This window comes from Ornithorhynchus anatinus, chromosome 16, assembly GCF_004115215.2.
Source record: "Ornithorhynchus anatinus isolate Pmale09 chromosome 16, mOrnAna1.pri.v4, whole genome shotgun sequence".
Lineage (NCBI taxonomy): Eukaryota > Metazoa > Chordata > Mammalia > Monotremata > Ornithorhynchidae > Ornithorhynchus > Ornithorhynchus anatinus.
The window spans coordinates 3070903-3084617 of NC_041743.1; the positions used below are offsets into that span (position 1 = coordinate 3070903).

General features: G+C 55.2%; 1 protein-coding gene across 1 annotated transcript; it reads left to right on the plus strand.

The window, feature by feature from the left end:
• The first annotated feature begins 1346 nt into the window (after positions 1-1346).
• LOC100076707 (flavin-containing monooxygenase 5-like) lies at positions 1347-11740 on the plus strand. Its single transcript, XM_029080959.1, has 7 exons — positions 1347-1535; positions 2185-2347; positions 2833-2975; positions 5249-5448; positions 7946-8298; positions 10389-10461; positions 11365-11740. The coding sequence occupies exons 1-7, from the start codon at positions 1410-1412 to the stop codon at positions 11738-11740; spliced, it is 1434 nt and encodes a 477-aa protein (XP_028936792.1). The 5' UTR covers positions 1347-1409.
• Positions 11741-13715: the final 1975 nt, after the last annotated feature.

The following is a 13715-nucleotide window of genomic DNA, read 5'->3' on the forward strand; positions in this document are numbered from 1 at the left end:
CTTGTAATAAGGCCCTGAAGGCGGGGAGAGTCATCGTCTGTCGGATACGAAGAGGGAGGACGTCCCGGACCAGAGGCGGGATGAGGGCGAGAGGTCGGCGGCCAGATAGACGAGATCGAGGTCCGGTGAGTAGGTTGGCGTTAGAGGAGCAGAGAGGAAAGAAGACAGGCCCGGGAGACGGAGGACCCGGGCTTTAAGGCCGACCCCTCCCCTTGCCAGCCGTACGACCTTGGGTAAGTCACTTCACTCCCTCTCAGTTTCCCCCTCTGTAAAATGGGGGTTCAGTTCCCATTCTCTCTCCTAATTAGACGGCGAGACCGGGTCCACGTCTGGCCTGATTAATTTGTCTCTGGCCCAGCGCACCGTCCAGCGACCGGCCTGCGGCGAGCGCTTAACCAATACCACCCTGATTCTTTTCCTCGGCTCCTTTTCTCACCGGGACAGGAGACGGCGCCGAGACTCCAAAGGACCACGGGCAAGATGAAGGTGGCGGTGATCGGAGCGGGGGTGAGCGGCCTCGGCGCCATCAAATGCTGCTTGGATGAAGATCTGGAACCCACCTGCTTTGAGCGAGGCGAGGACATTGGCGGGCTCTGGAATTTCCAAGTAAGCTCCCCGGCGAGGAGGAGGAGAGCAGAAATACACTGCTCTAAGCGATGGACGCAGGAGAGTAGGTTCAGAGAAAGGCAACCCACATAATGCAATATGAATAATAATCATGGCATTTATTATTTATAACGATAATAATGATGATGACGGTATCTGTTAAGCGCTTACTGTACTAAGCGCTGGGATGGATACAAGCCAGTCGGGTTTGGACTCAGTTCCTGCCCCACGTGGGGCTCACGGTCTCAATCCCCATTTTCCAGACGAGGTCACTGAGGCCCAGAGAAGTGAAGTGACTCCCCCAAGGTCACACAGTAGACAAGTGGCGGAGTCGGGATTAGAATCCAGGTGATGGTGTGTATATATCTGTAATTCTATTGATTTTCTCGATGCCTGTTTACTTGTTTTGATGTCTGGCTCCCCCCTTCTAGACTGGAAGCCCGGTGTGGGCAGGGGGTATCTCTCTTTACTGCTGAATTGTACTTTTCAAGCGCTTAGTACAATGCTCTGCACACAGTAAGCGCTCAATAAATACGACTGAATGAATGAATGAAAGAACGAAAGAAACCAGGCCATGCCGCTTCCCAAATTATAACACAGTGATCACCGTGGTATTTGCTAAGCGCTTACCGCACGCCAGGCGCCGTGCTAAGCGCCGGGGGAGTTGCAAGTTCATGGGGTCGGACCGGGGGGACTTTACGCTTCTTTGAATTCTACAGTCCAGGTTTCTTCTTCGGCAGGAAATTCCTATCGAGAGAAGGCCCAGCATCTACCGGTCGGTGACCATCAACACCTCCAAGGAGATGAGCTGCTACAGCGATTTTCCCGTCCCGGACCATTTCCCCAACTACATGCACAATTCCCAAGTCCTGGAGTATTTGAGGATGTTCGCCACGCACTTCGACCTTCTGAAATACATCCGTTTTAAGGTCATTCGCAGGAGAATGTCGCTAGGGCGAGGGAGCTCTGGGCAAGTCGGTCGGCGTCTCGATAACCCAAGCCCTCCTTGGGGATTGGTGACATCCTGGGCGACGTCGCGGGCGGCGGGGTTTAGGGGCAGACGGTCAGAGGGATTGCCCCGTCCCACCTCAGCTGTCAACTGGGCCAGCCCCTGGAAAAGAGAGTCCAGATGACTGAGGACCGTCTACAGGAGCTCAGACTAACTCCTATGAGTCCTGTTGTTGTGAATTAGGACTTAAACTCTTCCTCCTCATTATTAATATCAATAATAATGGCGGTGCTTGTATGCCAAGCCCTATTCTAAGCACTGGGGTAGATACAAGGTAGCGTGTCGGACACAGTCCCCGTCCCACCTGGGGCTCACGCTCCTCATCCCCATTTTACAGGCGAGGAAACCGAAGCTCTGGGAGGTGAAGTGACTGGCCCAAGGTCACACGGCCTGGTCAGTGGCAGAGCTGGGATTAGAAGGAGAAAGTGATAGGACAATCCCCCCCAAAGGAAAAATCAGACGAGTCCCTGGCAGACAGCTCTGTGCGACCAGGTTCCGGGAAAGGGGATGGGAGGCCATGAGGACGGGGCAGCAGTGGGGATGACCGGCGGGCCCTCCTCCGCTCTCAGACCGAGGTGGTCAGCGTGAGGAAGCGGCCGGACTTCCCTTCCAGCGGCCGATGGGAGGTGACGACGGAGGCCGCCGGGGAGAAAGAGTCCCACGTCTTCGACGGCATCCTGGTCTGCAACGGGCATCACACCGACCCCCACTTGCCGCTGGACTCGTTCCCCGGTACCTCGCCGGGCCCCCGCGAGGAGGAGGGGACCTTGGGGCTCCTCTTCCTTCATTCAATCGTATTTACTGAGCGCTTACTGGGTGCAGAGCGCTGTACTGAGCACTTACTTTGTGCAGTGCTACGGGTTCGGCACCGTACAGACGGAGCATTGCTCTCTCCCAAGTGTTTATATAATGCTTTGCCCACCCACTAACGATAATAATCATTATCACGGTACTTAAGTGCTTACTGTGTGCCGAGCACTGTTCTAAGGACTGGGGTGGATACAAGTCGATCAGGTTGGCCCCAGTCCCTGTCCCACGTGGGGCTCCCACTCTTAATCCCCATTTTACAGATGAGGGAACCGAGGCCCAGGAAAGCGACCCGAGGTCACCCAGCGGACGTGCGGCAGAGGCGGATTTAGAACCCAGGTCCTTCTGACCCCCCCCCAGGCCTATACTCTATCCGTTAGGCCGTGCCGTTTCCATTCTCTCCCCCACAGGCATAGAGAAGTTCCGGGGTCGCTACTTCCACAGCCGGGAATACAAGAGTCCGGAGGGTTTCCGGGGAAAGCGAATCCTCGTCATCGGGATCGGGAACTCCGGAGCGGATATCGCCGGGGAGCTCAGTCGTGTGGCCGAGCAGGTTTGGGGCTCCGAGACGATCGTCCGTCCCCGGAGATCGGGGTGGAGGGGAGAAGGAGAGGGGTCAGTCTCCCGGTGGCCAGCAGGAAGGAGTCAAGGACCCCCGGGTGGCTTTTTAAAAAATGGAATTTATAAGCGCTTTCTTCTGTGCTGGCCACAATATTGCAATTACTACAATTACGGTTACTCTGCCCAACTTCAAAGCCTTATTGAAGGCCCATCTCCTCCCGGAGGCCTTCCCGGATTAAGTCCTCATTTCCCCTCCCTTCTGCATCTCCCTTGCCCTTAGATTTCCTCCTTTTATTCACCCCTCCCTCAGCCCCACCGCTCCTATCTACATATCTACCCCGGCGCTTAAAACAGTGCTTGGCTCTCAGTCAGCGCTTCACCAATACCATTATTAACCCCATTCACACGCTGTGAGAAGCAGCGTGGCTCAGTGGCAAGAGGCCTGGCTTGGGAGTCAGGGGTCGTGGGTTCTAATCCCGGCTCCGCCACGTGTCAGCCTGTGTCGCTTTGGGCGAGTCGCTTCACTTCTCTGGGCCTCAGTGACCTCTTCTGTAAAATGGGGATGAAGACTGGGAGCCCCACGTGGGACGACCTGATTACCTCGTAGCAACCCCGGCGATTAGAGTAGCGCTTGGCACGTAGGGAGCGCTTAACAAATATCGTTTTTATTATTATTATATCCATCGTTTATTTCTATTCATGTCTTATCTCCCACTCGAGACTGTGCGTTGGTTGTGGGCAGGGAAGGTGTCTTCCAACTCTGTTCTATTTTACTCTCCCAAGCTCTTAATACAGTGCTCTGCACCCACTAAGTGCTCAATAAAAATGATTGATAAATTTCTAACAGCTGGGGTAGACACCAGCTACTCAGGTTGGGCCGGTCCCTGTCCCACATGGGTCATCCCCGTTTTACGGAGGAGGTGACCGAGGCCCAGAGAAGTGAGGTGACTTCGGCTTGGGAGTCAGAGGTCACGAGTTCGAAACCCGGCTCTGCCACTTGTCAGCTGGGTGACTGTGGGCAAGTCACTTCACTTCTCTTTGCCTCAGTTACCTCATCTGGAAAATGGGGATTAACTGTGAGCCTCACGTGGGACGACCTGATGACCCTGTATCTACCCCAGCGCTTAGAACGGTGCTCGGCACATAGTAAGCGCTTAACAAATACCAACATTACAGAACTAATAATTATTATTAGGGTCACCCAGCGGACAGGAGGCGGAGCCGGGATTGAAACCCAGGTCCGGGCCCTATCTATTAGGCCGCGCTACTTCTCAGTATTAGGCTCTGAGTTCCGAGTTTCCTGGTTCCTTTTATTATTATTAAACATGAAAGATCCACCCCAGGTCCAAGAGAGAGCCAGGTTTTGGGGGTCCAGATTTCTGTCGAGATCGGGGGACCGTTAGGACCCACTCCTCCCCATCGGGCTAAATTTAGGATCCTGGTAGGAGCGGGGCTCAGTCGTTCAGTAATTCGGTAGAAGAGCAGCATGGCCTAATGGAAAGAGCCCGGGCCTGGGAGTCGGAGAATCCTGGCTCCGCCACGGGTCCGCTGTGTGACCTTGGGCAAGTCACTTCCCTACCTCCGCACCTCGGTTCCTTCACCTGCAAAATGGGTTTTAAAACCTCCTTCCTCCGATTTAGACTGTGAGCCCCGTGTGGGAGAGAGAATGGGATGAATCCGCTCTAGTGCTTGGCACAAAGTAAGCGCTTAACAAGCACCGTAAAAAAAAAAAATTCCCTTCCAATCTGAGAGTCATTTTGTTCCCCAGCGGAAGCAGGTCGACACCCTCTCCAGAGTAATAATAATTAATAATAATTATATTTGCTAAGCGCTTACTATGCGCCGAGCGTGTTCTAAGCGCTGGGGTAGATACAAGCTAATGAGGTCGTCCCATGTGGGGCTCACAGTCTTCATCCCCATTTTACAGTTGGGGTAACTGAGGACCCAGAGAAGTGAAGTGACTTGCCCCAAGTCACCCGGCTGACAAGTGGGATTAGAACCCAGGACCTCTGACTCCCGAGCCCGGGGTCTTTCCACTAAGCCACACTCCTGTCCCCCCTGGTCCTCCCAGTCTAAGTGAAGAGGGAGAGGAGGCAGTGACTCCCCATTTTGCAGATGAGGGAGGCCCAGAGAAGGGAAGTGACTCGCTCAGGGTCACACAACCCCGGGGAAGTCGAACCCAAGGCTTCTCCAGTTTTCCAGGGCGACTCCCTAAATCCCAGAGTGGAATCGGTGATCTCTCCGTCGGTCTGTCCCCCTGTCCAGGTCTACCTCAGCACCAGGCGTGGGGCCTGGATTTTGCACCGGGTGTGGGAACACGGCTATCCGCTGGACATTTCCTTCTTCACTCGAGTCAACCATCTGCTCCGGAAAACCTTACCCTCCAGACTGATCGACAGCCACCTAGAGAAGATCTTAAATTCGAGGTTTAACCACGCGCACTACGGTCTGCTGCCTCAGCACAGGTCGGACGGTCGGATCTCTTGCGCGCTCACTGTGTGCAGAGCACTGGACTGAGCCCTGGGCCACCTAGAACGATAAAGAGACCCGTTCCCTGCCCACGACGAGCTTCCAGTCTAGAGAAGCAGCGTGGCTCAGTGGAGAGAGCACGGGCTTTGGAGTCAGAGGTCATGGGTTCGAATCCCCGCTCTGCCACCTGTCAGCTCTGTGACTGTGGGCAAGCCGCTTAACTTCTCGGGGCCTCATCTGTAAAATGGGGATTAAGACCGTGAGCCCCACGTGGGACAACCTGACTCCCCCTGCGTCTACCCCAGCGCACATAGTTCGGCACATAGTAAACGCTTAACAAATATTATTATTATTAAAATATTATCATTTGTTATTATTATTATTATTAGAGGGGGGAGGCAGAGATAAATAAACGATAGATGTGGATGGCGTGGCTCAGTGGAAAGAGCTTGGGAGTCAGAGGTCATGGCGGAGCGGGATTAGAACTCACGACCTCTGACTCCCAAGCCCGGGCTCCTTCCTTGAAGCCAAGCTGCTTACTTTCCAGACAGTTAGGAGTCACACCTGGGAACTTGGCTCTAACTTAAACACCCCCCTCCCCCTTCCTCTTCTCTGAAGTATTTGGATTGAAAGGAATAGAGAGATTATAGCCCATTTCCACTAAACTCCTGGCGGATTTATTTAGCATAGATAAAGGCAGATCTCTACCGCATTAGCCAAGGTGGCCTTTGGCTGAAGAGGATTAGAAAGGTAACGCCTGGATCACTTTAGCATTTTAATCAATCATCGATCAGCGGTCTTTATTGGGCGCTTACTGTGGCGGGGCACTGTATTAAACGCTCACTTTGCAGAGATCAGAGCTCGAATTATCTCCTTTCTTTCCTCTTCGGCTCTGAAGCGTTTTGACCGAATTAAAACACATTTCCACGGATCAGAGCTGGTGGCGGATCTATTTAGCGTAGGAGCCGCGTGGTTTAGTGGAAAGAGCGCGGGTTGGGGAGTCAGAGGTCGTGGGTTCTAATCCCGGTTCCGCCACCTGGCAGCTGGGTGACTTTGGGCAAGTCACTTCACTTCTCTGGGCCTCAGTTCCTTCATCTGACTGGACGCCCCACATGGGACAACCTGATTAGACCGTAAGCCCGTCAGAGGGCAGGGGCCGTCTCTATCTGTTACCGATTTGTCCATCCCAAGCGCTTAGTCCAGTGCTCTGCACATAGTAAGCGCTCTATAAATCCTCTTGAATGAATGAATGATTACGTCGAATCTACTCCAGAGCTTAAAACAGTGCTTGGCACAGAGTAAGTGCTTAACAAGTACCATCATTATTGTTATTATTCTTAATATAACAGAGTTGGCAGACCCGTTCCCTTTCCCAAGCGCTTAGTACAGTGCTCTGTACCTAGTAAGCGCTCAATAAATAGAGCAACAGCGTGGCTTAGTGGAAAGAGCCCGGGCTTGGGAGTCAACGGACGTGGGTTCTAATTCCGCCTCCGCCACACGTCTGCTGTGTGACCTTGGGCAAGGCACTTAACTTCTCTGTGCCTCTGTGACCTCATCTGTAAAATGGGGATTAAAAAATGTGAGCCCCGCGTGGGGCGATCTGATTCACCTTACATCCACCCCAGCGCTTAGAACAGGGCTTGGGACATAGTAAGCGCTTAACAAATACCATTATTATTATTATTGTCTGCTGTGTGATCTTGGGCGAGGCATTTAACTTCTCTGTGCCTCAGTGACCTCATCTGTAAAATGGGGATTAAAAAATGTGAGCCCCGCGTGGGGCGATCTGATTCACTTTATACCCACCCCGGCGCTTAGAACAGTGCCCGGCACCTAGTAAGCGCTTAACGCATACCATCATCATTATTATTATCAGTGCTTGCTGTGTGGCCTTGAGCAAGTCACTTCACTTCTCTGTGCCTCAGTTATCTCAGCTGTCAAATGGGGATTAAAAAATGTGAGCCCCCACCTGGGACGACCCCAGCGCTTAGAACAGTGCTCGGAAGCGCTTAACAAATGCCGCCATCATTATTATTGTTACTAAAGACCCACTGATGGAGGGATCGATGGAAGGTAAGCACCCGCAGCGTGGCTCAGTGGAAAGAGCCTGGGCTTCGGAGTCAGAGGTCATGGGTTCGACTCCCGGCTCTGCCTCTTGTCAGCTGTGTGACTGTGGGCGAGTCGCTTAACTTCTCGGTGCCTCAGTGACCTCATGTGTAAAATGGGGATTAAGACTGTGAGCCCCACGTGGGGACAACCTGATTCCCTTGTGTCTACCCCAGCGCTTAGAACAGTGCTCGGCACATAGTAAGCGCTTAACAAATACCAACATTATTATTATTATTATTAAAATGGGGATTAACTGCCAGCCTCCCGTGGGACCACCTGATCACCCTGTATCTACCCCAGTGCTTAGAACAGTGCTCTGCACATAGTAAGCGCTTAACAAATACCAACATTATTATTTTGCGGGCCCCTTCCGTTACCCCACAGCCCCCTCAGCCAACACCCGACCGTCAGCGACGGCCTTCCCGACCTCATCATCTCCGGCAAAATCGTGGTGAAAGGCAACGTGGAGGAGTTCGCCGAGACCGACGCCGTCTTCGAGGACGGCACCCGAGAAGGCCCCCTCGACGTGGTGGTCTTCGCCACTGGCTACGCCATCTCCTTCCCATTCCTGGAAGGCGTGATCCCCGTCAGAGAGAACCAGGTGTCCCTCTACAAACTGGTGTTCCCCCCAGCCCTGGAGAAGCCAACGTTGGCCGTCATAGGCCTCGTTCAGCCGCTGGGGATCGTCTTACCCCTCACGGAGCTCCAGTGCCGTTGGGCCGCCCGCGTCTTCAAGGGTGCGTGTTCGAGGCGGGCGGCCCGCGGCCCGGACTGGCCGAGGACCACGTTCGGGGCGACGGCCTTCATTAAACCTTCGCCCTGGGGTGGAGGTGGCGTCCTCGGCGGAGCCCGGGCCTACGAGTCGGAAGGTCAAGGGTTCCCCCGCTTGGCCGCCGTGTGACCTTGGACGGGTCACTTTGCTTCTCTGAACTCCAGTTGAGAGGCGGACTGGCTCAGTGGAAAGAGCCCGGGCTTGGGAGGCAGAGGTCGTGGGTTCTGATCCCGCCTCCGCCACTTGTCAGCTGGGTGGCTTTGGGCAAGTCGCTTCACTTCTCTGTGCCTCGGTGACCTCATCTGTAAAATGGGGATGCAGCCTGTGAGCCCCACGTGGGACAACCTGATCTCCTTCTATCTCCCCCAGAGCTTAGATCAGGGCTTGGCACATAGTGAGCGCGTAACAAATACCATCATTATTATTCAGTTACCTCAGTGAGCCCGTCATTGGGCAGGGATCGTCTCCATCTGTTGCCGAATTGTCCATTCCAAGCGCTTAGTCCAGTGCTCTGCACATAGTAAGCGCTCAATAAATACTATTGAATGAATGAATGAATCCGTAAAATGGAGATTGAGACTGTGTCCAACCTTTAATTGCTTGTAATAATAATAATGATGGTATTTGTTAAGAGCTTACTATGTGGCAAGCACTGTTCTAAGCAGTGGGATGGATACAAGGTCATCAGGTTGTCCCATGTGGGGCTCACAGTCTTCATCCCCGTTTTCCAGATGAGGTCACTGAGGTGCAGAGAAGTGAAGTGACAAGCCCAAAGTCACCCAGCTGGCAAGTGGCGGAGGCGGCATTAGAACCCACAACCTCTGGCTCTCAAGCCCGGGTTCTTGCCACTGAGCCACGCTGGTTCTCTGTATCCACCCCAGCGTGGCCTATACGAAGCGCTTAGCATATACCACGGTTATTATTATTATTATTAGATCGGACACAGACCTTGTCCCATATACGCTCCAGCTTATTCCCGTTTTACAGATGAGAAAACTGGGGCCTAGGGAGGTGAAAGTGACTTTTTATCGTATCTGTTAAGCGCTTAGTATGTGTCAAGCGCTGCTCTAAGCGGCTGGGGTTAATCAGGCCAAAACAGTTCCTGACCCACATGGAGCTCACTCTCTACCCTGTTCCCATTTTACAGATGAGGAAACTGGGGTCCCGGGGAGGTGAAGTGACTTTTTTATGGTACTTGTTAAGCGCTTGCTACGTGCCAAGCACTCTCCTAAGAGCTGGAGGAGTAAACGAGTTAATTAAGCCGGATACCGTCTCTGTCCCACTTGGGGCTCACCGTCTAAGTAGGAGGGAGAACGGGTACTGAATCCCCATTTTGCAGTTGAGGTAATTGAGGCCCAGAGGCGTGAAGTGACTTGCCCAAACTCACACGGCAGGCAAGTGGTGGAGGCGGCATTGGAAGCCAGGTCCTCCGGCCCCCAGGCTCGGGCCCTTTCATTCGTTCATTCAATCGTATTTACTGAGCCCTTAATGTGTGCAGAGCATTCGTTCATTCAATAGTATTTATTGAGCGCTTACTATGTGCAGAGCACTGTACTAAGCGCTTGGAATGGACAATTCGGCAACAGATAAGAGACAATCCCTGCCCTTTGACGGACAAAAACAAGACAACTTAATCGCAATAGAATCAAGGGGATGGACACCTCATTAACAAAATAAATAGGGTAATAAAAATATATACAAATGAGCACAGTGCTGAGGGGAGGGGAAGACTAAGCGCTTGGAAAGTACAATTCAGCAAGGAGAGACAATCCCCGCCCGTGACGGGCTGTCAGTCTAGAAGGGGGGAGACAGGCATCCCGACAAGTCAAAAGGCGTCAACAGCATCCATATAAATAAATAGGATTATAGATATCTGCACATCATTAATACAAATAAACAGAATTGTAAATATGAATGTATATACACCCTCTCAGGGGGGGCACCTGGGGAGTTTCCAGGCCTCGGCTACGGGAGGGAGGGAGAGTCAAGCCGAGGCCCGTCCGTTCCGTTCCTGGCTCGGCCGGTGGCTAGCCGGCCCCTGGTTTTCTTTCCTAGGGTTAAGCCGACTTCCTTCGACGAAAATCATGACGGCCGACATCGACAAGCGGAAGGAGGCCATGGAGAAACGGTAAGGGATGCAATCGGCGAGGTCGGACCGCCGGCGGGATGGACCAGCCCTGACACCCCCCGGTCCCTCTTTCTGACCTCCCACCTGTGACCTCTAACCTTTCCCTTTCTCCCCGCCAAGAGAGGGAGGGCCATTTCCCAGTTAGTGTGGATGTCTGGATCTGTGTGTGTGTGTATGTGTCTGTGAAGTCGGGGGGGAGGAGTGTGTGTTTGAGGTGTGTGGGAGAGCGGGGGTGCCTATATATAAATACGATTGAATGAATGTAGATGTGTGAGAGCGTGGTTTGTGTGTGCACGGAGAGGGTTGCGTGTGTGAGGGTGTGTGGGTGCCTGTGAGCATGTACGTGTGTAAGTGTTCATGCACACGTGTGAGTGTGCGCTTTGCATTCCTTCATGTCATTCATGCAGTCGTATTGATTGAGCGCTTACCACGTGCAGAGCCTTGGAAAGTCCAATTCGGCAACAGGTAGAGACGATCCCCAGCCAACAACGGGCTCGAAGGGGGAGACGGACAACAAAACAAGTAGACAAGGCATCCCTAGCGTCAGAATAAATAGAACCATAGATAAATGCACAATGCGTGGGTGTGCTCTGCCCACAGTAAGCGCTCAATAAGTACCACTGATTGATGTATGTGTGTGTTGGCATGTAGATATGCGAGCCCGCGAGGGTGTGTCCGCCGGGGGGTGACGGGGATGGTTCAGTCAGTCATTTGTATTTACCGAGCGCTTACCCTGTGCAGAACGCTCCCGTTCAGCACAGCTCCGGGCCCGCGCCGGCGGCGTGGCACGCGATCCAGGCGGACCACCCGCCTGCACGTCGGGGCACGCAGGTAGGGGTGCGAGCCCGTGGTGTGTGTCTGGAGGGGTGGACGGGGTCACGCAGGCCTCTCCTCCGGCTGCAGGTACGTGCGGTCGGGGCGGCACACGATCCAGGTGGACCACGTGGAGTACGCGGACGAGGTGGCGGAGCAGATCGGGGCGCGGCCGGGCCTCCTCCGCCTCCTCCTGAGGGATCCGGCGCTGGCCCTGCACGTGGCGCTGGGCCCCTGCACGCCTTTCCAGTACCGCCTGGTCGGGCCGGGCCGCTGGCCTCCCGCCCGCCACACCATTCTCACCCAGCACCAGCGGGTGCTCCGACCCCTGAGCACGAGGCGCCTCGGCCCCACCGGCCCGCCCGCGCCGGGGCCGGCCTGGGGTGGAGCCGTCCGGGTGGGCCTGGCCTTTCTGGCCGGCCTCGTCTCCTACTACCGCTCCGGGAAACCCTCCGCGAAGCCCTGACCGCCCCCCCGGCCGGGGAGCTTGCCCTCCCTGAATGAAGAGCCCGGGCTTGGGAGTCAGAGGTCATGGGTTCGCATCCCGCCTCTGCCACTCGTCAGCTGGGTGACTGTGGGCAGGTCACGTCACTTCTCTGGGCCTCAGTGACCTCATCTGTAACATGGGGATTAACTGGGAGCCTCACGTGGGACGACCCGATGGCCCTGTATCTCCCCCAGCGCTAAGAACGGTGCTCTGCACATAGTAAGCGCTTAACAGATACCAACATTATTATTATTATTATTATTATTCTCTGGGCCTCAGTTCCCTCATCTGGAAAATGGGGATTAATAATGATTGCATTTGTCAAGCACTTACTATGTGCCAAGCACTGTTCTAAGCACTGGGGAGGATACAAGGTGACAATAATAATAATGTTGGTATTTAAGTGCTTACTATCTGCCGAGCACTGATCTAAGCGCTGGGGGAGATACAGGGTCATCAGATTGTCCCTTGTGAGGCTCCCAGTCTTCATCCCCATGTTACAGATGAGGGAACTGAGGCCCAGAGAAGTGACTTGCCCACAGTCACCCAGCTGACGAGTGGCAGAGCCGGGATTCGAACCCATGACCTCTGAGTCCCCAGCCTGTGCTCTTTCCACTGAGCCACGCTGATTAAGACTGTGAGCCCCACGTGGGACAACCTGATCACCTTGTATCCCCCCCCCAACGCTTAGAACAGTGCTTTGCACACAGTAAGCGCTTAACAAGCGCCATCATTATTATTATCCTCTCATGGTGCTTATTAATAAACTCGTGGCAGGCAGGGAAGGCATCTGTTTATTGTTATTACTAATATTAATAATGATGGGATTTGTTAAGCGCTTCCTATGTGCCGAGCACTGTTCTAAGCGCTGGGGGAGATACAGGGCAACCAGGTTGTGCCACGTGGGGCTCCCGGTCTTCATCCCCATTTCGCAGATGAGGTCACTGAGGCCTAGACAAGTGAAGTGACTTGTCCAGGGTCGCACAGCTGACAGGTGGCAGGGAGGCGGGATTCGAACCCACGACCTGTGACTGCCAAGCCCGGGCTCCTGCTCCCAAGCCACGCTGCTTCCATTTATTTCTGTTTATGGTTGTAGTGGACTCCCCCAAGCGCTCAGTAAATACTACTGAATGAATGAGGGGGGGGGCGGGGTTTACAGTCTCCGTTTCGCTCTATGACTTGGCCCACCCCTCTAGTCCTTCGGGGCGACCGGACTGAGGAACCCGTTTAAAGCTCAGCGTTTAGCGCAGGGTTCAGGCCCCGACATGAGCGTTAAACGAACGCCTCAGGCGTTTAGCGCGCGAAAGCCCAAACGGCGCAGGCGCGCGACGCGGTGGGAGGGGGACGGGCCGGTGGAGGCGGGGGTGCAGGACCGACCGCAATGCGCATGCGCCTAGGGTGCGCGCCTGGCCGGCGCGCGCATGCGCGCTCGGTGCAGGGAGCCTGGGGCGGAGGCAGGCCGGGGCGCGCATGCGCGTTTGCTGCAGGGAGCCCTGTGATGGGGCGGGGGCAGGCCCGGCCGGGGCGCGCGTGCGCGTTGGATGCGGGGCGCCTCGTGGAAGCAGGCAGGCTCGGCCTGGGCGCGCATGCGCGTTGGGTGCAGGCAGCCTCGTGAGGGGGCGGGGGCGGGGCCGGCCGGGGCGCGCATGCGTGTGGGGTGCAGGGCGCCATGTGAAGGGCGGGGACAGGCCCGGTCGGGGCGCGCATGCGCGTTGTTTGCAGGGAGCCCCGGGAAAGGAGGCAGCGCCGGTCGGGGCGCGCAGGCGCGTGGGGCGCAGGGAGCCCCGTGAAAGGAGGCAGGCCCGGCCGGGGGCGCGCATGCGCGTGGGGCGCAGGGAGCCCCGTGAAAGGAGGCAGGCCCGGCCGGGGCGCGCAGGCGCGTTGGGCGCAGGGAGCCCCGTGAAAGGAGGCAGGCCCGGCCGGGGCGCGCAGGCGCGTGGGGCGCAGGGCGCCC